General features: G+C 39.6%; 1 protein-coding gene across 1 annotated transcript in view; it reads right to left on the bottom strand.

Annotated features, from left to right (window-relative positions):
• The window catches only part of LOC128642701 (uncharacterized), a 70,305-nt gene extending 49,515 nt beyond the window's left edge, over positions 1-20,790 (bottom strand). Inside the window, exons 1-4 of the mRNA XM_053695479.1 lie at positions 20,667-20,790; positions 20,496-20,556; positions 19,676-19,798; positions 7,989-8,620 (exon numbers count right to left, since the gene is read on the bottom strand). Of these exons, the coding sequence (XP_053551454.1) occupies positions 7,989-8,620; positions 19,676-19,798; positions 20,496-20,556; positions 20,667-20,790 (940 nt within the window). The remainder of the gene's footprint in view (positions 1-7,988; positions 8,621-19,675; positions 19,799-20,495; positions 20,557-20,666) is intronic.
• Positions 20,791-25,761: the final 4,971 nt, after the last annotated feature.

Genomic DNA, 25,761 nt, shown 5'->3' with positions numbered 1-25,761 from the left:
TACGGTGTGCACATAAAGTACGGTGTGCAAATAAAGTACAGTGTGCATATAAAGTAAAGTGTGCATATAAAGTACAGTGTGCATATAAAGTAAAGTGTGCATATAAAGTACAGTGTGCATATAAAGTACAGTGTGCATATAAAGTACGGTGTGCAAATAAAGTACAGTGTGCATATAAAGTAAAGTGTGCATATAAAGTACAGTGTGCATATAAAGTAAAGTGTGCATATAAAGTACAGTGTGCATATAAAGTACAGTGTGCATATAAAGTACGGTGTGCAAATAAAGTACAGTGTGCATATAAAGTACAGTGTGCATATAAAGTACGGTGTGCAAATAAAGTACAGTGTGCATATAAAGTAAAGTGTGCATATAAAGTACAGTGTGCATATAAAGTAAAGTGTGCATATAAAGTACAGTGTGCATATAAAGTAAAGTGTGCATATAAAGTACAGTGTGCATATAAAGTACGGTGTGCACATAAAGTACGGTGTGCATATAAAGTACAGTGTGCATATAAAGTAAAGTGTGCATATAAAGTACAGTGTGCATATAAAGTACGGTGTGCACATAAAGTACGGTGTGCAAATAAAGTACGGTGTGCACATAAAGTAAAGTGTGCATATAAAGTACGGTGTGCACATAAAGTACGGTGTGCAAATAAAGTACGGTGTGCACATAAAGTACAGTGTGCATATAAAGTACGGTGTGCACATAAAGTACGGTGTGCAAATAAAGTACGGTGTGCACATAAAGTAAAGTGTGCATATAAAGTACAGTGTGCAAATAAAGTATAGTCTGCATATAAAGTACAGTGTGCAAATAAAGTATAGTCTGCATATAAAGTACAGTGTGCAAATAAAGTATAGTCTGCATATAAAGTACGGTGTGCAAATAAAGTATAGTCTGCATATAAAGTACGGTGTGCAAATAAAGTATAGTCTGCATATAAAGTACAGTGTGCAAATAAAGTACAGTCTGCATATAAAGTACGGTGTGCAAATAAAGTATAGTCTGCATATAAAGTACAGTGTGCACATAAAGTACAGTGTGCATATAAAGTACAGTGTGCATATAAAGTAAAGTGTGTATATAAAGTACAGTGTGCATATAAAGTACGGTGTGCACATAAAGTACGGTGTGCAAATAAAGTACAGTGTGCATATAAAGTAAAGTGTGCATATAAAGTACAGTGTGCATATAAAGTATGGTGTGCAAATAAAGTACAGTGTGCATATAAAGTAAAGTGTGCATATAAAGTACAGTCTGCATATAAAGTATGGTGTGCATATAAAGTATGGCGTGCAAAAAAAATACAGTGTGCATATAAAGTAAAGTGTGCACATAAAGTACAGTGTGCATATAAAGTACAGTGTGCATATAAAGTAAAGTGTGCATATAAAGTATGGTGTGCATGTAAAGTACAGTGTGCACATAATCCAGTCAGCCAATCAGATTGAGCTCGCATTCTATTGGCTGTTCCGATCAGCCAATAGAATGCGAGCTCAATCTGATTGGCTGACTGGATCAGCCAATCGGATTGAACTTGAATCTGATTGGCTGATTCAATCAGCCAATCAGATTTTTCCTACCTTAATTCCGATTGGCTGATAGAATCCTATCAGCCAATCGGAATTGAAGGGACGCCATCTTGGATGACGTCCCTTAAAGGAGCCTTCATTCGTCGGTAGTCCGTCGGGAAAGAAGGATGCTCCGCGTCGGCGGGATGAAGATTCAAGACCCGGCTTCGAAGATGACCTCGCCCGGATAGAAGACTTCAGCGCCTCTTGGAAGATGACATCGCCCGGATGGAAGATTTCTTCAGCGGCGCTTGGAGGATCACTTCATCGGATGGAAGATTTCTTCAGCGCCCCTTGGATGATCACTTCTGCCGGTCCGGATGTCCTCTTCAGTTCCATCGGTGGCTCGGTTGAGTGAAGACGACTCAAGGTAGGATGATCTTCAGGGGATTAGTGTTAGGTTATTTTAAGGGGGGTTTGGGTTAGATTAGGGGTATGTGGGTGGTGGGTTTTAATGTTGGGGGGGTTGTATTTTTCTTTTACAGGCAAAAGAGCTGAATTCTTTGGGGCATGCCCCCACAAAAGGCCCTTTTAAGGGCTGGTAAGGTAAAAGAGCTTTGAACTTTTTTAATGTAGAATAGGGTAGGGCATTTTTTTATTTTGGGGGGTTTGTTATTTTATTAGGGGGCTTAGATTAGGTGTAAGTAGCTTAAAATTGTTGTAATATTTTTTTAAATGTTTGTAACTTATTTTTTTTATTTTTTGTAACTTAGCTTTTTTTATTTTTTGTACTTTAGTTAGTTTATGTAATTGTATTTAATTGTAGTTATTTGTAGTTAATTTATTTAATGTATTTAATGATAGTGTAGTGTTAGGTTTAATTGTAACTTAGGTTAGGATTTATTTTACAGGTAATTTTGTATTTCTTTTAGCTAGGTAGTTATTAAATAGTTAATAACTATTTAATAACTATTCTAACTAGCTAAAATAAATACAAAGTTACCTGTAAAATAAATATAAATCCTAAGATAGCTACAATGTAATTATTAATTATATTGTAGCTACCTTAGGGTTTATTTTACAGGTAAGTATTTAGTTTTAAATAGGAATAATTTATTAAAGTATAGTGTAGTGTTAGGTGTAATTGTAACTTAGGTTAGGATTTATTTTACAGGTACATTTCTCTTTATTTTAGCTAGGTAAGCTATTAAATAGTTAATAACTATTTAATAGCTATTGTACCTAGTTAAAATAAATTGAAAGGTACCTGTAAAATAAAAATAAATCCTAAGATAGCTACAATATAATTATTATTTATATTGTAGCTATATTATGGTTTATTTTATAGGTAAGTATTTAGTTTTAAATAGGATTAACTTAGTTAATAAAAGAAATATTATTTAGATTTATTTAATTAATATTTAAGTTAGGGGGGTGTTAGGGTTAGTGTTAGACTTAGGTTTAGGGGTTAATAAATTTATTACAGTGGCGGCAGTGTAGTGGGGGGCAGGATAGGGGTTAATAAATGTATTATAGGTGGCGACGGTGTAGGGGGGCAGATTAGGGGTTAATAAACCTAATATAGGTTGCGGCAGGGTCAGGGAGCGGCGGTTTAGGGTTTAAACTATTTATTTATTTGCGGCGAGGTGCGGGATCGGCAGGATAGGGGTTAATAACTTTATTATAGGGGGGCAGGATAAGGGGTTACTAGGTATAATGTAGGTGGTGGTGGGCTCCGGGAGCGGCGGTTTAGGGGTTAATATGTATAGAGTAGCTTGCGGTGGGCTCCGTGAGCGGCGGTTTAGGGGCTAATACATTTATTTAGTTGCGGCGGTGTAGGGGGGGAGAGATTAGAGGTGTTTAGACTCGGGGTACATGTTAGGGTGTTAGGTGTAGACAGCTCCTATAGGAATCAATGGGATGTCCGGCAGCAGCAAACTTGTACTTTTGCTATGGTCAGACTCCCATTGAATCCTATGGGATCTGCCGCCTCCAGGGTGGCGGTTTGAAAACCAGGTACGCTGGGCCGTAAAAGTGCCGAGCGTACCTGCTAGTTTTTTGATAACTAGCAAAAGTAGTCAGATTGTGCCGCACTTGTGTGCGGAACATCTGGAGTGACGTAAGAATCGATCTGTGTCGGACTGAGTCCGGCGGATCGAAGTTTACGTCACAAAATTCTACTTTTGCCGGTCTCTAGCCTTTGATAACTAAGGCGAATCAGCCTTGCCACAAATACGCTGCGGAATTCCAGCGTATTTGAGGTTGACGGCTTGATAACTATCCCCAATATATCACATATCATGCTGTGGCAGACAGGGGTGCACATACACGCCCCTGTCCGCCGCAGCTCGCTTCTGGCGGGGTGAATTCCGCAGCCGAAATTCAGCATCGCACAATGCCACCCCCTGCCCGCGCACAGCCAATCACATGCGGATGAGACCGGGGAGATTGAAATTCGCCACATAAAAGGTGGTGAAAGGTTAGGGAAGCAGCGGTTTGATGACCGCTGCTTCATAAATACGGACTGCAAGTTCTCTTGTGAGAACCTGCAGCAATAGATGGGTGAAGGGGTTGATAAATCGACCCCAAACTGTGCATATAAAGTACAGTGTGCACATAATGGGTAAGATTATATATTGAGCGGAAAATCAGTTGCGAAAACACTGTGCACGTTATGGCTTTTTCACATTTCTGGTTGCGCAGGTATTACAAGTTATAAAATAACTTATTTTGCACACACGTTAAGCCACGTAATCTAAACAGCCAAATCGCAAGCGCGTTCACATGTTCCCCATAGAAGTCAATGGAGAGGACAAATAGAAAAAAAACCACACAAAAACCCTAATATATTGCACAAAGCCCACGATGTATTATCCTTGTAAAGTGTACATGAAAATGTGAATATTTCATATTGTGAAAAAATTTTTATAATGGAATATGTTCTATTTATTTTTAAATAAATATATCTCTATATATGTAAAGCTTTTTGGGTTATATACTGTACAGTATATGAATATATATATATCTAGATATCTCGAGATCTATATGCGAATATCGCTTTGAAAATCCCTCTGAGATATTTTTTAATGTGCATAAGATTGTAATGTAAAATCTTTTTATTATCTCCATTGTTAAACATATCTCTATACATATGAATCCATGTTTCTCTATGTATATGTATGTATGTGAATGTAAAATCTTTGAGCCCTTATAACTTTTGTGTGCAATATTTTTTGAAATAATTATTATGATACAGTGTTAATATGAGTATAAGTGTACTTTGTAATGAATTTTTGAAGTGTTTCATGAAACTTTTATGTTGTGCAAAACTGTTAACTACAGCTCCTCAAGCACGGAAAGGATTGTTGTGTAAAAAGCGAATGAGCGCACAATAGCGATTTTTCAAAACTTGTAATAGCTGCACAATGAAAATTTATTGCGAAAAGACCCCATCACGCGCGGAAAACTCATAACCCACTACTTGTAATCTTGCCCAAAGTGGGGTGTGTATATAAAGTGTGCAGATAAATTGGGATGTGCATATAAAGTATAGTGTGCATAGAAAGTACAGTGTGCATATAAAGTAAAGTGTGCATATAAAGTACAGTGTGCATATAAAGTACAGTGTGCATATAAAGTACTTTATATGCACACTGTACTTTATATGCACACTTTATAAAGTGTCCATATAAAGTACAGTGTGCATATAAAGTAAAGTGTGCATATAAAGTACAGTTTGCATATCAAGTAAAGTGAGCATATAGAGTATGGAGTGCATATAAAGTACAGTCTGCATATAAAGTGTGCAGATAAAGTGGGGTGTGCATATAAAGTAAAGTGTGCATATAAAGTAAAGTGTGCATATAAAGTACTTTATATGCACACTGTACTTTATATGCACACTTTATAAAGTGTCCATATAAAGTACAGTGTCCATATAAAGTAAAGTGTGCATATAAAGTACACTGTGCATATCAAGTAAAGTGAGCATATAGAGTATGGTGTGCATATAAAGTACAGTCTGCATATAAAGTGCAGTATGCAAATAAAGTACAATGTGCATATAAAGTACAGTGTGCATATAATGCAGTGTGCGTATAAAGTACGGTGTGCAAATAAGGTACAGTGCGCATATAAAGTAAAGTGAGCATATAAAGTACTTTATATGCACATTGTACTTTATATGCACACTTTATAAAGTAAAGTGTCCATATAAAGTACAGTGTGCATATAAAGTACAGTGTGGATATAAAGTACGGTGTGCATATAAAGTACAGTGTGCATATAAAGTATGGTGTGCATATAATGTACAGTCTGCATATAAAGTAAAGTGTGCATATAAAGTACAGTGTGCATATAATACAGTGTGCATATAAAGTACAGTGTGCATATAATACAGTGTCCATATAAAGTACAGTGTGCATATAAATTAAAGTGTGCATATAAAGTACAGTGTGCATATAAAGTAAAGCGTGCATATAAAGTACAGTGTGCAAATAAAGTACAGTGTACATATAAAGCACAGTGTGCATATAAAGTACAGTGTGCATATAAAGTATGGTGTGCATATAATGTACAGTATGCATATAAAGTAAAGTGTGCATTTAAAGTACAGTGTGCATATAATACAGTGTGCATATAATACAGTGTGCATATAATACAGTGTGCATATAAGGTACGGTGTGCAAATAAAGTACAGTGTGCATATAAAGTACTTTATTTGCACACTGCACTTTATATGCACAGTTTATAAAGTGTCCATATAAAGTACAGTGTGCATATAAAGTACAGTGTGCATATAAATTAAAGTGTGCATATAAAGTACAGTCTGCATATAAAGTAAAGCGTGCATATAAAGTACAGTGTGCAAATAAAGTACAGTGTACATATAAAGCACAGTGTGCATATAAAAAGTACAGTGTGCATATAAAGTATAGTCTGCATATAAAGAAAAGTGTGCATATAAAATACGGTGTACAAATAAAGTACAGTGTGCATATAAAGTACTTTATATGCACACTGTACTTTATATGCAAACTTTATAAAGTAAAGTGTCCATATAAAGTACAGTGTGCATACAAAGTAAAGTGTGCATAGAAAGTACAGTCTGCATATAAAGTAAAGCGTGCATATAAAGTACAGTGTGCAAATAAAGCATGCATATAAAGCGTGCATATAAAGTACAGTCTGTATATAAAGTATGGTGTGCATATAAAGTACAGTGTGCATATAAAGCGTGCATATAAAGTACAGTCTGTATATAAAGTACGGTGTGCATATAAAGTACAGTGTGCATATAAAGCGTGCATATAAAGTGTGCATATAAAGCGTGCATATAAAACCACTGTGCACAGTTTAATCATGAAAGTAAATTGAAATATTTTTTAAACTGCTGTTTTTTTCAGCTTAGTTTCATTGCGTCTCCTTTTCTTTACTTTCTCCCAGTCTCTTGTGTTTCTCATTCTCACCTTACCCACAGACGATTTCTTCCCCTAGTTTGTTGATATTTCCCCTCTGCTATTTGTAGGGGTGGGAGTATTTATTTGTTGTTCTGCTCAGGGTTTAAATGACCTTTTATGAACACTATGACTCATATTTGCTGTTCGTACAAAAAGTATATTGGAATATCTGAATCTCTCTTATTGGAAGATCAGAATCATTAATATTATTTATGTCAGAACCTTCCTAAACCCAGATGACTTAGAAATCCCTGGTACTTCCTGTAAGTCTTCCCTCTCGTATCTTTTTTATTGTTAATAATTTCCCTGGTTTGTTCCCTCCAATTATGGTTACTAATTATTTTCCCTACCTGTTATTCTACTCCAAAGTCGGGTATTTAAATTCTTATTTTTAATCATCTATATATATTGAAACTTTTATTTAAGTAGTTCAGTGTTATCCTTCAATTTTCTTAAAGGGAAACTGAACCCAAATTTTTTTCTTTCGTTATTCATATAGAGCATGCGATTTTAAGCAACTTTCTAATTTGCTCCTATTACCAATCTTTCTTTGTTCCCTTTGCTATCTTTATTTGAAAAAGAAGGAATCTAAGCTATTTTTGGTTCAGTACTCTGGACAGCACTTGTTTATTGGTGGGTGAATTTATCTACCAATCAGCAAGAACAACCCAGGTTGTTCACCAAAAATGGGCCGGCATCTAAACTTACATTCTTGCTTTTCAAATAAAGATACCAAGAGAATGAAAAAAATTTGATAATAGGAGTAAATTAGAAAGTTGCTTAAAATTGCATGCTCTATCTTAATCACAAAAGAAAAAAATTGGCTTCAGTGTCCCTTTAATCTTTCCCTATTTTTAATTAATAATTTAATTTATTTTATATGCATATCTTTTTCAAGCCAAACTGCTGATTTTACCATTTATATATTTAAAACCTATGTCCCTTTTGTTTCTAATCTGTCACATGCTAGCATACTATGTAGAAAGAAGTAAAAATAGATAGCACCAACCTTCTGTGATTCCCCTCTCTATAGACTTTGTTTGTGAGACTCCTTGCTGAGTAATAACGCCATTGTTACTAGTTGAGATATTTAGATCTTGTCCCTTCCACTCCTCATTGGTACGGGAGACATTTAAATTAATTCCATCCAGGGAAGTTGTTTCTTTACAAAGACTTTGAGGAACATGTTTATTGGTAATGTTTGTACCTACTGGAGCTATTTCAGTATACAATGAACGCCGAATGGTATATCCACTTCTAGGAATGTCAATTAGGACTTTCTTGGCAACACCTGGTGGAAATGGTTGCCGTCTATATGGAACATTTATGGTTTGTTGGCTTATAGTTTGTGATGTTTCCCTTGGTGTTGGTGAAGGAGATTTGCTCCTGAGATCAAGTTTATTACTTTCCAGAGATTGCGTAGAGTGGCTGTTTAGACTTTTTGTATCAATCGTCCCTGTGTCTTCCTTTTGCAGAAGACATCTATCATGGTAACGAGATTCTGCTTCTTGCTCAGATTCATCCTCAAAACGAACACGAGGGGTCCGCGACCATTGTTGATTTTTTTCATTAGAGTTGATTGAACAACTTGTGAACGAAGAATCCTTCTTTGGTTTATTTTCACCATTAACAGCCTGACTCCTGTAGAATAGCAAAATGACAACATTCAAGAAATTTCCTCTTTCCAGAATAAACTATTGTAATAATATATCTTCTAAAGTTGACCTCAGTAACATTTCATATTCATGTATAAAGTAGACTAGAAATTTTTTTAGCAAAATTATCACAATCTTACCAATTCAGACACAGCTAATCTTGATAACTCCTACAATATTCAATCTCTATTTCACCACAACCTTTAACAACCGATAATGGTGGTTGATCACCGAAAACCAAATTGATACATGGAAAAATACAACTTGCGCAACACAAATCTTGTCCACTTCTCATAAATATCATGGCCACCTGTTAAAGCCTTAAGCATGCAATAAACAAAGGAGACCGGAGCATAAGCTTCCAAATCTTTTCTTTATTTCTTTATATTATTTTCTTACGAGAGCTCGCATTCTATTGGCCGTTCCAATCAGCCAATAGAATGTGAGCTCAATCCTATTGGCTGATTGCATCAGCCAATAGGATGTTTTCACCTTTAATTCCGATTAGCTGATAGAATTCTATCAGCCAATCGGAATTCAAGGGACACCATCTTGGATGACGTCACTTAAAGGAACCTTCATTCTGCAAGAAGACTTCGATTGAAGAGGATGTTCCGCACCGGATGTCTTGAAGATGGAGCCGCTCCACACCTGATGGATGAAGATAGAAGATGCCGTCTGGATGAAGACTTCTGCGGGCTTGGATGAAGACTTCGGACGCTTGTATGAAGACTTCTGCCGGCTTCGATGAGGACTTCTGCTGCTTCGTTGAGGATGGATGTTGGGTCTTCAAAAACTGTAAGTGGATCTTCGGAGGTTAGTGTTAGGCTTTTTTAAGGGTTTATTGGGTGGGTTTTGGGCACTTGAAACAGAGCTAAATGCCCTTTTAAGGGCGATGCCCATCCAAATGCCCTTTTTAGGGCAAAAGGGAGCTTAGGTTTTTTTAGTTAGGATTTTATTTGGGGGATTGGTTGTGTGGATGGTGGGTTTTACTGTTGGGGGGTTGTTTGTATTTTTTTTTTACAGGTAAAAGAGCTGATTTCTTTGGGGCAATGCCACGCAAAAGGCCCTTTTAAGGGCTATTGGTAGTTTAGTTTAGGCTAGGGTTTTTTTTATTTTGGGGGGGCTTTTTTTATTTTGATAGGGCTATTAGGTTAGGTGTAATTAGTTTAAATATCTGATCATTTCTTTTTTATTTTGTGTAATTTAGTGTTTGTTTTTTTTGTAATTTAGGTAATTGTATTTAATTTAGGTAATTGATTTAATTGTAGTGTAAGGTTAGGTGTTAGTGTAACTCAGGTTAGGTTTTATTTTACAGGTAAATTTGTATTTATTTTAACTAGGTAGTTAGTAAATAGTTAATAACTATTTAGTAACTATTCTACCTAGTTAAAATAAATACAAACTTACCTGTGAAATAAAAATAAAACCTAAGCTAGATACAATGTAACTATTAGTTATATTGTAGCTAGCTTAGGGTTTATTTTACAGGTAAGTATTTAGTTTTAAATAGGAATTATTTGGTTATTAATAGTAGGTTTTATTTAGATTTATTTGAATTATATTTAAATTAGGGGGTGTTAGAGTTAGGCTTAGGTTTAGGGGTTAATAAATTTAGTATAGTGGCGGCGACGTTGGGGGTGGCAGATTAGGGGTTAATAAATGTAGGTAGGTGGCGGCAATGTTAGGGGCAGCAGATTAGGGGTTAATAATATTTAACTAGTGTTTGCGATGCAGGAGTACGGCGGTTTAGGGGTTAATATGTTTATTATAGTGGCGGCGACGTTAGGGGTGGCAGATTATGGCTTAATAAGTGTAGGTAGGTTGCGGCGACATTGGGGGCGGGAGATTAGGGGTTAATAAATATAATGCAGGTGTCTGCGATGTTGGGGGCAGCAGATTAGGGGTTAATAAGTATAATTTAGGTGTCGGCGATGTCGGGGGTGGCATATTAGGGGTTAATAAATATAATGTAGGTGTCGGCGATGTCGGGGGCGGCAGATTCGGGGTTAATAAGTGTAAGATTAGTGGTGTTTAGACTCGGGGTTCATGTTAGGGTGTTAGGTGTAAACATAAATTTTGCTTCCCCATAGCAATCAATGGGGCTGCGTTACGGAGCTTTACGCTCCTTTATTGCAGGTGTTAGGCTTTTTTTCAGCCGGCTCTCCCCATTGATGTCTATGGGGAAATCGTGCACGAGCATGTTACACCAGCTCACCGCAGCTTTCAGCAGCGCTGGTATTGGAGTGCGGTATGGAGCTCAATTTTGCTTTATGCTCACTTCTTGCCTGATAACGCCGTTTTTTTTTAAACCTGTAATACCAGCACTGTAGGGAAGTGAGCGGTGACAATAACTTGCAAGTTTTTAAACAGCTTTTTTGTATATATTTTCTATTTGATAAATTGAGCTTGTAATACTCAGGATTTACCATTAGATGGGGTAGGTGAGTGGTTACCTGGCCTTAACATGTATTATAATTGATTAAACACCTACAGGTGTATGTTAATTAAGTAACCTGTGTGGCTACAAAACAGAGAGTTAGTGATCAGTATTACATTGTATGACTAAGGGTGTATAACCTGAAACGTTACTGCTATTTTTGTACCTTTGAATCTTTCCCTAAATAAAGAAAATATTTGGAAGCTTATGCTGTGGACACCTTTGTTTATTGGATATACTTTGGAGCTAGCAGTGAGCTTCTGTCTGCGTTTGCATTTGCATTGCTTGAAGATATTGCTGGTTTCTCTATACTGGATTGAGAGAGCCTTAAGCATGGCCAGAGCGGCGTTATATTTACAGGAGGTTGGAGGTTGCAGCGCGGTCAGAGCCGTGTTGTGTGTGAACAAGATCGGGTGTTGCAGCGTGCTAGGGGCCGTGCTGTCCTGAGATCCGGGACAGGCAAGCATGCTAAGGATGGTAAGACTGTTGTTGCAGGACCCAGGGGCCACGTTAAATAGTTTCAAATTAATGCAGCTGGATCCTGGATGCCACTCATGTCTGGCCTGAACCCTTGTTATGGACCTGTGCACTAAGTTAGCGCTTCTTTTATTACTTTTTTTTATCTAACATGACCTCTGGCCTTGTTCCTGGCATTAAGACTGAATGGGAGATATTAAAATGCAATCTCAGTTTCCCAATGAGTTCTTGGTTATTTTCGTAATTCCTTATTTCTGGCCTGCTACTCTGATCGTGACCTCAGCAAAGTGTTTAGATTACACTATCTGTTTTAACCTTCTATTGAGATACGGTACCCGAGCACTTACTGGCTTCTGAATTCTGGAACTGTGCCCTGGCCATTGTACCTGCTTTATCCTTCTACTGAGATATGCTACCTAAAGACTCAATGACTTCTGAATCCTGGAACTGTGCCCTGGCCATTGCACCTGCTTTATCCTTCTACTGAGATATGCTACCTAAAGACTTAATGACTTCTGAATCCTAGAACTGTGCCCTGACTATTGTACCTGCTTTATCCTTCTACTGAGATACGCTACCTAAAGACTTAATGATTTCTGAATCATGGAACTGTCCCTAACCATTGTACCAGCTTTATCCTTCTACTGAGATATGCTACCTGAGCACTTACTGGCTTCTGAACCCTTGAACTGTGCACTGACCACTGTACCTGCTTTATCCTTCTACTGAAATATGTTACCCAAGGACTTACTGGCTTCTGAAGCCTGGAACTGTGCCTTGATTACTTTACCTGCTTTATCCTTCTACTGAGATATGCTACCTGAGGACTTACTGGCTTCTGAACCCTGGAATTGTGTCCTGGCCACTGTACCTGATTCGTTTTTTTCTACTGAAATATGTTACCCAAGGACTTACTGGCTTCTGAAGCCTGGAACTGTGCCTTGATTACTATACCTGCTTTATCCTTCTACTGAGATATGCTACCTGAGGACTTACTGGCTTCTGAACCCTGGAATTGTGTCCTGGCCACTGTACCAGATTTGTTTTTCTACTGAAATATGCTACCAGAGGACTTACTGGCTTCTTAACCCTGGAACTGTGCCCTCACCATTGTACCTGTTTTATCCTTCTACTGAGATACGTTACCTGAGGACTTACTGTCTTCTGGACCCTGGAACAGTACCATGATCACTGTACCTGCTGTATCCTTCTACTGGGATACGTTACCTGAGGGCTTACTGACTTCTGAACCCTGGAACTGTGCCCTAACCATTGTACCTGCTTTATCTTTCTACTGATACACATTACTGAGGACTTACTGGCTTCTTAACCCTGGAACTGTGCCCTAACCATTGTACCTGCTTTATCCTTCTACTGAGATATACTAACTGAGGACTTACTGGCTTCTGAACTCTGGAACTGTGCCTTGTTCAGTGTACCTGCTGTATTCTTCTACTGAGATATGCTACCTGAGGACTTACTGGCTTCTGAACCCTGGATCTGTGCCGTGATCACTGTACCTGTGGAATCCTTCTACTGAGATATGTTACCTGGGGACTTACTGGCTACTGAGATCTGAAATTGTGCCATGATCACTAAAGCTAGAGCTGCTTTATCCTTCTACTGAGATATGCACTAAGTGAGGACTTACTGGCTTCTGAACTCTGGAACTGTGGAGTGACCACTGTACCTGCTTTATCCTTCTATTGAGATACGCTGCCTGAGGACTTACTAGCTTCTGAACTCTGGAACTGTGCCCTAACCACTGATCCTACTCAATCCTTCTACTGGGATATGCTACCTGAGGGCTTACTGGCTTCTGAACCCTGGAACTGTGTCCTAACCACTGTACCTACTTAATCCTTATACTGGGGTATGTTACCTGAGGGCTTACTGGCTTCTGAACTCTTGAACTGTGCCCTAACCACTGTACCTACTTAATCCTTCTACTGGGATATGTTACCTGATGACTTACTAGCTTCTGAACCCTGGAACTGTGCCCTAACCACTGTAACTACTTTATCCTTCTACTGGGATATGTTATCTGAGGACTTAATGGCTTCTGAACCCTGGAACTGTGCCCTAACCACTGTAACTACTTTATCCTTCTACTGGGATATGCTACCTGAGGGCTTACTGGCTTCTGAACCCTGGAACTGTGTCCTAACCACTGTATCTACTTAATCCTTATACTGGGGTATGTTACCTGAGGGCTTACTGGCTTCTGAACTCTTGAACTGTGCCCTAACCACTGTACCTACTTAATCCTTCTACTGGGATATGTTACCTGATGACTTACTAGCTTCTGATCCCTGGAACTGTGCCCTAACCACTGTAACTACTTTATCCTTCTACTGGGATATGTTATCTGAGGACTTAATGGCTTCTGAACCCTGGAACTGTGCCCTAACCACTGTAACTACTTTATCCTTCTACTGGGATATGTTATCTGAGGACTTAATGGCTTCTGAACCCTGGAACTGTGCCCTGACCACTGTACCTGCTTTATCCTTCTACTTTGACACATGTTTTTGGCTTCTGGTTTTGCCCTTTAGTCTGTGTACAGATCACTCCACTGCTAACCCAATAACTACTCACTGTACAACTGGTTCCTAGCAACAAACCAGGTAATTAGCCTATTACCTTATACCGCCATCAGTGTATGATTCCTTTTATTGTGGGTTAACAGTGTTAATGTAGTCCGTGTGTGTGTGTTTGTGTAGTTTTTTTTTAATAAAAATAATTTTGTATGCCAATTACTGATAACTTTTCACTGGTATTGATATCTGTATTGGTTGTGCAACTGTCAATATCTTGTAGATATTTTACTTGTAATTAGTGGTGGAGACATGTTCAGTAGCGTTAGTTATTTGGCACAATTTGATCATCATGAAAAAGGGGAGTTGCTATTGTTGGCATGGTCTGCACCATCTTGTTTTTTGGGTCTGAGCATGCAGAGATCGGTGGCTGATATTGTTATTGTTTAGTTGATGTGTATTATTGGTCGATCTGTGGGTGCATTTATCAAGTGTCTCTGGCTTGTGAATTAGTTTCTGTTGTTGATATTTAGTTTATAACTTGTTATCGATGGATTGTCAAAACCAAAGCTGACATCCAATACATTATTTTTTGAATATGAAAATTGTGTTAATATTCTCATTATGATTATTCCGATGTAGAAAAAGGCTTTTAGGGAGATTAGAATTTATCCTGGAGTGTTATATTAACTGCATGCAGTTATACACATATAATTTAATTTATTATTAGAATATCTATAGTGAAACAGGGATAAAAAAAAATACCCCAACACTTTAATCTCATATTAGCTGCATATATTTGTCACATTATGTCATGGAATCATCAAATGGTCATCCAATCATTCAGGGACCATTTATTTATAGTTTTATTATTGGATGGCATAAGAGGGGGAGGGAGTTATGATATACGCTGCTCACACTGTAAACATTTGTTGAATCAGGTTTTGTTCTTATTTTGGCATGGCATAAACTGAGTATATTGGCTGGGGGGCTGCTCACTGTATACTGATACATATAAGGGGGTCTATTTATGAAGCAGCGGATGCTGCCTCCGACCCACTCCGCTTCAGTTCCGGCTGAATGGGAAGTTAAGAAGCAGCGGTCCTAAGACTGCTGCTCCTTAACTCGTCCGACACCTCTGAGGTGGCGGACAGCAATCCGCCCGATCGAATACGATCGGGTTGATTGACACCCCTGGCCGCAAATCTGCAGGGGTTGGTATTGCACCAGCATTTCACAAGAACTGCTGGTGCAATGATAAATGCTGACAGCATATGCTGTCGGCATTTATCGATGTGCGGCGGACATGATCTGCTATATAGGATCATGTCCGACCGCACATTAATAAATGGATCCCACAGTATCTTAATGGTCTCACAACATAAATAACTTTATGTTTCTTATTTAACCCCTTAACGACCGAGGACGTGCTGGATACGTCCTTAAAAAAAAGTCAGTTAACGACCAAGGACGTACCCTGCACGTCCTCGGTCTGGAAAGCAGCTGGAAGCGATCCTGATCACTTCCAGCTACTTTCCGGTTATTGCAGGATGCCTCGATATCGAGGCATCCTGCAATAACATTTTTAAGCCATCGGGTGCAGAGAGAGCCACTCTGTGGCCCTCTCTCAACCGGAGATCGGTGGCTCTTTTCGTTGGTGGGTGGGAGCCGGTATGGGAGGCGGGTGGCGGCCATCGATGGCCCTGCTGATCTGGAGGGGGGCGGGATCGTGGGCGGGGATGTCCGGAGGCGCGCACGGACGCGTGCACGTGCACGGGGGGTGGGAGCGGGCACGTGCATGGGGAGGGAGCGGGTGGGAATCGCTACACTACAGAAAATAGGTGCACAAAAATGAAAAAATGGGGGGGGAATATATATAAAAAAAACATCAGTAAGGTGGTGGGGGTTAGTCTGTGGGGGGGAAGCTACACTACAGAAAAAACGTCAAAAAAATAAAAAAAAAACGTGTTTTTTTTTTGCAAACTGGGTACTGGCAGCTGTCTGCCAGTACCCAGTTTGCAAAAAAAAAAACTTTTTTTGGGGGGGGGCCATCCGACGACTACCGATGAATGAAGGTTCCTTTAAGTGATGTCATCCAAGATGGCATCCCTCGAATTCTGATTGGCTGATAGGATTCTATCAGCCAATCAGAATTAAGGTAGGAAAAATCTGATTGGCTGATTGAATCAGCCAATCAGATTCAAGTTCATTCGGATTGGCTGATCCAATCAGCCAATCAGATTGAGCTTGCATTCTATTGGCTGTTCCGATCAGCCAATAGAATGCGAGCTCAATCTGATTGGCTGATTGGATTAGCCAATCGGATTGAACTTGAATCTGATTGGCTGATTCAATCAGCCAATCAGATTTTTCCTACCTTAATTCCGATTGGCTGATAGAATCCTATCAGCCAATTGGAATTAGAGGGACGCCATCTTGGATGACGTCACTTAAAGGAACCTTCATTCGTCGGTAGTTGTCAGTAGGAAGAGGATGTTCCGCGCCGGAGGTCTTGAAGATGGAGCCGCTCCTCGTCGGATGGATGAAGATAGAAGATGCCGCTTGGATGAAGATGTCTGCCGGTCCGGATGTCCTCTTCTGCCCGGATAGGATGAAGACTTCTGCCGCTCCGGATGTCTTCTTTTGGTCTATCGGTGCTCGAGTGAAGACGACTCAAGGTGGGGAGATACTTCAGGGGGGTAAATAGTGGTATTTAAGGGGGGTTTGGGTTAGAGTAGGGTATGTGGGTGGTGTGTTGTAATGTTGGGGGGTGGTATTGTGTTTTTTTTACAGGCAAAAGAGCTGATTTCTTTGGGGCATGCCCCGCAAAAAGCCCTTTTAAGGGCTGGTAAGGTAATAGAGCTGTTAACTATTTTAATTTAGATTAGGGTAGGGTTTTTTATTTTATTTTGAGGGGCTTTGTTATTTTATTAGGGGGCTTAGAGTAGGTGTAATTATCTTAAAATTCTTGTAATCTTTTTATTTTTTGTAATTTAGTGTTTGTTTGTTTTTGTAATTTAGTTTAGTTTATTTAATTGTAGGTACTTGTAGTTAATTGATTTAATTTATTTATTGATAGTGTAGTGTTAGGTTTAATTGTAACTTAGGTTAGGATTTATTTTACAGGTAATTTGGTAATTATTTTAACTAGGTAGCTATTAAATAGTAAATAACTATTTAATAGCTATTGTACCTAGTTAAAATAAATACAAAGTTGCCTGTAAAATAAATATAAATCCTAAAATAGATACAATATAATTATTCGTTATATTGTAGCTATATTAGGGTTTATTTTACAGGTAAGTATTTAGTTTTAAATAGGAAGACTTTAGTTAATAATATTTAATTTATTTCGTCAGATTAAAATTATATTTAATTTAGGGGGGTGTTAGGGTTAGGGTTAGACTTAGCTTTAGGGGTTAATACATTTATTAGAGTAGCGGCGAGGTCCGGTCGGCAGATTAGGGGTTAATACTTGAAGTTAGGTGTCGGCAATGTTAGTGAGGGCAGATTAGGGGTTAATAATATTTATTATAGGGTTTTTGAGGCGGGAGTGAGGCGGTTTAGGGGTTAATACATTTATTAGAGTAGCAGCTAGGTCTGGTCGGCAGATTAGGGGTTAATAAGTGTAGGTAGGTAGCGGCGACGTTGGGGGGGCAGATTAGGGGTTAATAAATATTATGTAGGTGTCGGCGATGTTAGGGGTAGCAGATTAGGGGTTCATAGGGATAATGTAGGTGGCGGTGGTGTGCGGTCGGCAGATTAGGGGTTAAAAAAATGTATTAGAGTGGCGGCGATGTGGGGGGACCTCGGTTTAGGGGTACATAGGTAGTTTATGGGTGTTAGTGTACTTTGGAGCACAGTAGTTAAGAGCTTTATGAACCGGCGTTAGCCCAGAAAGCTCTTAACTACTGACTTTTTTCTGCGGCTGGAGTCTTGTCGGTAGAGGATCTAATGCTCACTTCAGCCAAGACTCTAAATACTGGCATTAGGAAGATCCCATTGAAAAGACAGGATACGCAATTGACGTAAGGGGATCTGCGGTATGGAAAAGTTGTGGCTTGGAAGTGAGCGTTAGACCCTTTCCTGGCTGACTCTAAATACCAGCGGGCGGTAAAAAGCAGCGTTAGGGGCCCTTAACGCTGCTTTTGACGGCTAACGCAGAACTCTAAATCTAGGTGTATATTAGGTTACAGATTTTTATTTTATTATTATTTGATTCATACTTTCTTCTGAAATAAAAACTAAAAAAACGCTACATTCCATGAAAACCAAAACAGAAATTGGATATCATTAAAAAAGCACTACATTCTCAGATATAAAGATATAAGTGAGGTTGGTGACAAAAACTAAACCTGGGAAGCAAGCAGATAAAGGATAAGTGCAGCACAAGTTATGACACGTCTACAACTTTCTGGGGGTCTAGTTACTCAATATATATATATATATATATATATATATATATATATATATATATATATATATATATATATATATATATATATATATATATACACTCACCGGCCACTTTATTAGGTACACGTGTTCAATTGCTTGGTAACACAAATTGCTAATCAGCCAATCACATGGCAGCAACTCAATGCATGTAGGCATCTATGCGTGGTGAAGATGACTTGCTGATGTTCAAACCAGGCATCAGAATAGGGAAGAAAGGGGGTTTAAGTAACTTTGAACGTGGCATGGTTGTTGGTGCCAGATGGGCTGATTTGAATATTTAAAAAACTGCTGATCTACTGTACTGGGATTTTCATGCACAACCATCTCTAGGTCCAAAAAAGACAAAATATTCAGTGAGCGGCAGTTGTGTGGACAAAAATGCCTTGTTGATGTCAGAGGTCAGAGGAGAATGGGAAAACTGGTTTGAGATCATAGGAAGCAACAGTAACTCAAATAACCACTCGTTACAACGAAGGTATACAGAATATCTCTGAACTCACAACACATTGAACCTTGAAGAAGATGGGCTATAGCAGCAGAAGACCACACCGGGTGCCACTCCTGTCAGCTAAGAACAGGCAACTGAGGCTACAATTCACACAGGCTCACCAAAATTGGACAAACTGGTTTCTTGAACAGGACAATGAGTTCACTGCACTCCAATGGCCTCCACAGTCACCAGATCTCAATCCAATAGAGCACCTTTGGGATGTTATGGAACGGGAGATTAGCATTATGGATGTGCAGCCGACAAATCTGCAACAACTGCGTGATGCTTTCATGTCAATATGGACCAAAATGTCTGAGGAATGTTTCCAACACCTTGTGCAATCCATGCCATGAAGAATTAAGGCAGTTCTGAAGGCAAAAGGAGGTCCAACCCGGTACTAGCAAGGTGTACCTAATAAAGTGGCGGGTGAGGGTATATGTATATATATATATATATTTATATTTAATAAACAACTTACTGAATACTTGCTATGACATTGTGATCAGCTTTGACGGGTCCGTGAGCTGAGTTGGAATTGGCTGAGAACTTTTTGGGGGTCTAATTGATTCAGTAACTCACTGATATTGCTATAAAATGATTTTATATATAAATATGTATTTATTTAATAAAAATACTTACTTAATACTCGCTATGACGGTGTGATCAGCTTTGACTGGTCCGTGAGCTGGTTTGGGATTGGCTGAGAACTTTTTGATGATGTCAGTTGCTGCTGGCGGCCCGTGGGCACTTCTTGATTTCATCCTTAAAGGTAAAGAGCATGGATTAGTTAGGAAGACAGCATGTTGCAGCACCACATGCATGCGTATCATTTACTCTCTAGGTGAGGGTAGTGGATACTATAGACCTTGCTAACATCTGAGGGTGCCAATGGCTGATTATCTAGCTGTCTCATGTAATATTTACCTTTTTGTGGCATCAGGGTAAGGGAGTGTGATTTACCCCTCCTCATTACTGGCCCTTAGCTCCTCATTACTGGCCCTTGGTCCTCTGTACTGGCCCTTGGCTTACAAGCAACTGAGTAAGTCCTTGGCAGATACAGTGCTAACTGATTATCAGTTATATTTTCCTTTAATTATGTTTATATTTCTATTATTTTTCCATTTATTGCTACATCACTAACAGAGCTTGTTCTAAACATTGGAACATTTTGGTTTCCACTACAATGCCCCTTTATTTTGTTAAAGTATTTTATTTTTACTATGTGTTTCACACCTTCAAATGGGTTTAGCATATAGTCAAAGCTACCACACCTGCTCCCCCCCATTCTGTTCCAGATGAGTATACAACCAATGACTGGAGCATACACATGTATGCCTGCTTCCGATTGGCTCATCAGCTGTATTCTTATCTGGAGTACAGATACATTTTATTTAACCTCTGAGCACAGGTTTACTAAATGACATTATCACTGTATTTGGAATGAATTTAAACAGATTACCTGAGCACTTTAATTGGTGCACACACAGAAACCCCAGAGTCACTGTCTGAGAGGCAAGCACCTATAAGAGAGAGAAGCATGGAGTTTGAGTAGTCATCCTTTCATAGGCCAGAAGTATGCGCCCCTCCCTGAGACTACATAAGTGTGCCCCGCTATATGCCGGCATGTTACTGTGTATGGGGTTGATTACAATCTGTCTGATCCTGTTCATCAGGTGCTGAGTGATCACAATACAAGCAATACCACCATTTCTGTAATGGAACAAGTTCATATTGGAATTGCCCATACGGTCCATGTATCGCTATGGCTACAGTGATTATAATCACCCAATCACAAGCCTTGCACTTTATTTCAGCAACAAAATGGGCACATCAAATTCAACACACAAAGGACATTGATAAAGTGTAAAACTGGCGTATCTGTTTTCCAGTATTATCTTGGACATGTTCAATACACTCTGAAATGGTCACAGACGCCATTTTAGACAGATTTAGGCGTATATAAATATATAGTCTAAATTTATTAAAGGGACATGAAACACAATTTTTTTCTATCAAGATTTAGGTAGAACATACAATTTTAAACAACTTTTCAATTTACCATTATTATATAATTTGCTTCATTCTCTTGGTATCCTTGTTGAAGGAGCAGCAATGCACTACTTGGGGGCCTATTTATGATGGTGCGAGTGGACATGATCCGATATAGCGGATCATGTCCGCTGCACATCAATAAATGCCGACAGCATACGCTGTCGGCATTTATCATTGCACCAGCAGTTCTTGTGAACTGCTGATGCAAAGCCGCCCCCTGCAGATTCGGGGCCAATCGTATTCAATCGGGTTGATTTCTGTCCGCCGCCTCATAGCAGGCAGACAGGTTATGGAGCAGCGGTCTTTAGACTGCTGCCTCATAACCTCTGTTTCTGGCAGAGCTTGATAAATATGCCCCTTTAAAATCACTTGCTCTATGAGAATCAAGAAAGAAAAAAAATTGTGTTTCATGTTGTACCTTTATATTTAGCACTATTTTATAATCTGCCGATAGTGGGAGGGACAGACAGTTACATATGTATAGACAGATATGTGATATCTATAACCAATGAGATCTACAGGAAATCACGATCACTACACTAGAAATGGCGTTTAGCAAATGCTCTCACAAGCTTTCCTTTTATTTCATACTCGTATTTACGTGATCCCAAGTTACATCTTTATAAACGGTATTTCTATCTGCAATTACATATTTGATATTAGAATTAAATAGTTTGCGGTTACTTTTTGTTTATTGACAACTGAGATCAGTCGCAGAGGTTTCTACATTAAACAAAGGTCCCAAAAATTATGTTTTGATTTCTTACAGTAATTGGTATTTGGCAAAGACAAATCTTGTTCTGTTCAGTGAGGTTTGGAACTTTTATTTCTTGATCTACAGTGTACGAACTGTTAAAATCGCATTTTAGAAGATAAGTTGCGCACACTTTATTCTTATGCTCCTGCATCGTTCTTTATTTTAGATGAAAATCACGCCATAGCAGAAGACAAGGTTTTCTTAACGAATTAAAAATTAATAAGAAAAAAACTTTTAACCAGGGGCAGACTGATCAGCCGGGCAAATAGAACCTGGACCAAGGGCCCAGCATTTAGGGGGGCCCACAAATGGTATCTCCATTGGCTCCTGGTGTGCTGCTTAAGCTGAGGTTGACAGCTGCCGTATCAGTAACTAAGCAGTTAAGTGTGTGTTTAGTGGGGGCCCTGCCCCAGAGTGGGGGCCTAGTGCCTGGATCTGGGGTTTGTTGCCTGGGGGCCCTAAAGTATGGGGGGGTCCTGTCGGGGGTCTGTTGGTGTGAGGGCAATGGAGTATGGGGTCTGGCCTTGGCCCTGGAGGTTGCGGGCCCTGTCTCTGCCCTTGATGTTAGGGGTCCTGGCAGTGGCGTAACTAGAAACCACAAGGCCCAGGTGCAAGAATCTAAGAAGGGTCCCCCCCCACAAAAAAAAAAGTGAATTTGATACATATCTTTTTTTTTTTTTTTTACATATAACACAGAAAAAAATGTGAATCAGATTACATATCTGCAAAAGGAGGTACCCTGTGCCCACAGTCTGTTAGATGGTCTGACCCCCTATTACTGTATATAGTGACACTGTTTAACCCACCAGTACTGTATATAGTGAGTCAGTGACACAGTCTGTAATCTGCCGGTGAGATGGCTGGCCTGACTCTACCTGCCCCAGTACTTTATAAAGTGACCACAGTAGTCTGTGACATAGTCCAGCCCCCCGTACTGTATATAGTGGTACTGTATAGTGACACTGTTTACCCCCCCCCCCATGCTGTAGTAACAAGGTCTGTAATTTGCTGGTTCCGCAAACATACACACATACATATACATGCATAAATACACACACAGTCACATACATACACACACACACACACATACATAAACACCAATGGGTAAAACAGAAACACTAACCCCTGTAGTCAGAGACACTAGTGAAGCATCATGTCACACTCACATGATATCAGAGCAGGCAGTGGAAGGTCAACATTTTTTTATTGTTAAAAAAATTTTTATTTATTTTTTTGAAGCTGGGCAATTGCGAACTCTGCACCCCCTGTAGTTCCGCCCCTGGGTCCTGGCCCTGGAGGTTTGGGGGCCTTGTGGGGGCAGGGAAGCTACCATGTCCATTTGCATACATTTGAATACATTTGGGTCAGTTTGAGACACCATTAAGGCAATTTCTGCAGTAAAACAGTCAATGGAGAACAATCTGAATATTCACAGACAGGAATCAGAGAGGGGCAACAGGAGACATGTTTGGGGATATCAGAATAGTAGAGGATCAAATAAAGGAAACTGGAGAGATACAGGAATTTAAATGGCGATATTAACAGAGGAGAAAGTAAGTATAAAAATTGGAGGCTGAAGCCAAATGATATAAGCAAGAAAGTCAACTTAAGTTATTGGGAACTCAAACAACAAAACAGGAGAATGGGGGGGGGGGCGGAGCTATCCGCCAAAGCTACAGGTCGCAATATTCAGGAGCTCCTGACCTAATCTCTGTAAAATGTCATTTTACTCTATATATTTATACTGCTCTATTAATGCCTAAGGGCAAAACTACAGCAAAAGCCCTGTGATGTGTGGATAAAGAATTGGAGGTCGCCTTTATAATATTGAGCTGAGGATCAGTGGAGAGGCTCCCTGAGGGGAGGAGTGTGCTGCTGCCCGACATGGAGACACAAGTCCTGTATACCAGCATCAAAGCTTTGCTGGAGGAGCACGGGAGAAAGATCTGCGACAGACTCGACGCTTTCGTGAGCAAAATCCAAGCGGCGCGAATGTCTAGCGCTACCACTGCTGAGGAACATGGTGCAGTACTGGAGCAACTGGACAACGCGGCCCTTACAAGGCCCCGGCCGGAGACTCCGTTGCTGACACCGGCGAGAGCGGACCACAGAATGGGACTCTGCTACCCCTTTGCTACCTCCAGAGACATGTACGTACCCTGCTGGGACCGCTATCAATATTTCTGGGGACTCCGGTCTGGGAGCCATTGCCCTCCTGAGGTTGTTCAGATTATCCGGTCCCACCTGAACGGGGATGGTTTTGCTCGTATGCAAGTGGGGTGAGCTGTCTCTGTATACAGCACCTATGCGTGGTGGAGCAATATTGTCGACACTGTGAGAGATAATGTTGTTGCAAGCTACTTACCCAGAGGCTTCCTTTACACTGCAGATTACCATCCAAAGTATTTATGAAGGCATATTGCCAGATCCCCAATCGAGGACTGCCTCCTGCTTCTATGCACCCACTCCCAATCTTACAATATGCTAAAGCCGGGGCACCGTCTGTCTGGCATATATACTTTCTACTTTCTATATGAAGCCCTTAGACTGCTCTCATGTTGACCTCCCGGCTACAGATGACAGGACAAGGAAATACATCCCAAATAATTACGCTCATACTCTATAATGGCGGCCTTTAGGCCTGAGACTTTACCTAAAGACTCTGTTGAAGGAGTAGGACTTGGGGAACATGTATACAAATTACGATGAGGACATATAGTATATAACTTTCTAATTTTCCCAGTTTCATCACCTCTTAGAGAGGTGTTATTTGTTCTGTAGACACAGCTATCTATTCAGAACCAGTTGCCATCTTTTATTATTGTGTGACGCTTTTCCAGGACAGCACCTACTTCTTGCTTTTACCTTAAACAGTTAAGCACATGTACATAGCTATATAATGTTAATACATCATAGCTGTCTGTTAAGATTACTGGATAGCTCCATATTTTCCAGGCACTATGGATTCATTGGAGGGTCTAACTATTTGCATACAAAGAGAGAAGCGCTCTACCAGGAACGAACAACAGCTCAGTGGCTTGTTCTATGGCGATTTACCACCCGGAAGCAGCGTCTAAGCAGGGTCTAACTATTTGTCTGTTACTGGGTGGCAATGTCTAACCGCTATATTACTCTGCTAATGACGCAGGTCCTGGTCTTAGACATTAGAATACAGGAGAGGAAATAAAAAATATATTGCAGAGCACACGAGTGTAACTTCCCCACAGCTCCATAGGTTTTATCACTAAACCCCACTGAATGGTTGAAAGAGAAATACTCGCAGGCGTATATTTGTTTCCCATGTATATGTACTATAACACGCTCACACATCTGATAGAGAGATAGTAGTGGGGGTCACCCGATGCAATCCAATTAATTTGTACCAAAACATGAGGAGCTGTCTGTTGCAGCAGCATTTAAGCTTTCCCCTCAGTCTGCGCGACTAACCCCCTTTGCTTTATATAGTATGTCTAGGGCTAGTGGAGATCTAATGTTAATTGTGTAACTGCTTAATTGCCTAACAATGTGTGTTATCTCTATCTCTGTTATTTGTTCTTGTTTAGAGGCGTAATAATGGCTGTATGAATGTTCTTTACCCATGGAGCAGCATGAAACTTTTATACTTTGTTAAAGATGATCGTCATGAATATGATGAAACCTTGATGATATGTTCAGTTCCTAAGAGATCACTAATTAACAAACTTCCTCCTAATACTTTAGTTGACCTACGGATTTGAGAAATATGTGCATCCTAATGTAATGTGTGTGAACTCTTCTACTGTTTCCCTAGATATTTATATGTTGCCATCCATTTTGAACTCTAACTCACTCTTTTAGAGAAAAAGTTTTCCCCCTTGCCTTCTCTGACCCTTAGCATAATGCATCGCAGCTTTATTTAGTGTGGTAATGTCTCAGT

This window comes from Bombina bombina, chromosome 12 (genome assembly GCF_027579735.1).
Source record: "Bombina bombina isolate aBomBom1 chromosome 12, aBomBom1.pri, whole genome shotgun sequence".
NCBI lineage: Eukaryota > Metazoa > Chordata > Amphibia > Anura > Bombinatoridae > Bombina > Bombina bombina.
Note: the sequence above shows the minus strand (reverse complement) of the source record. Positions and strands in the feature narration are given on the sequence as shown.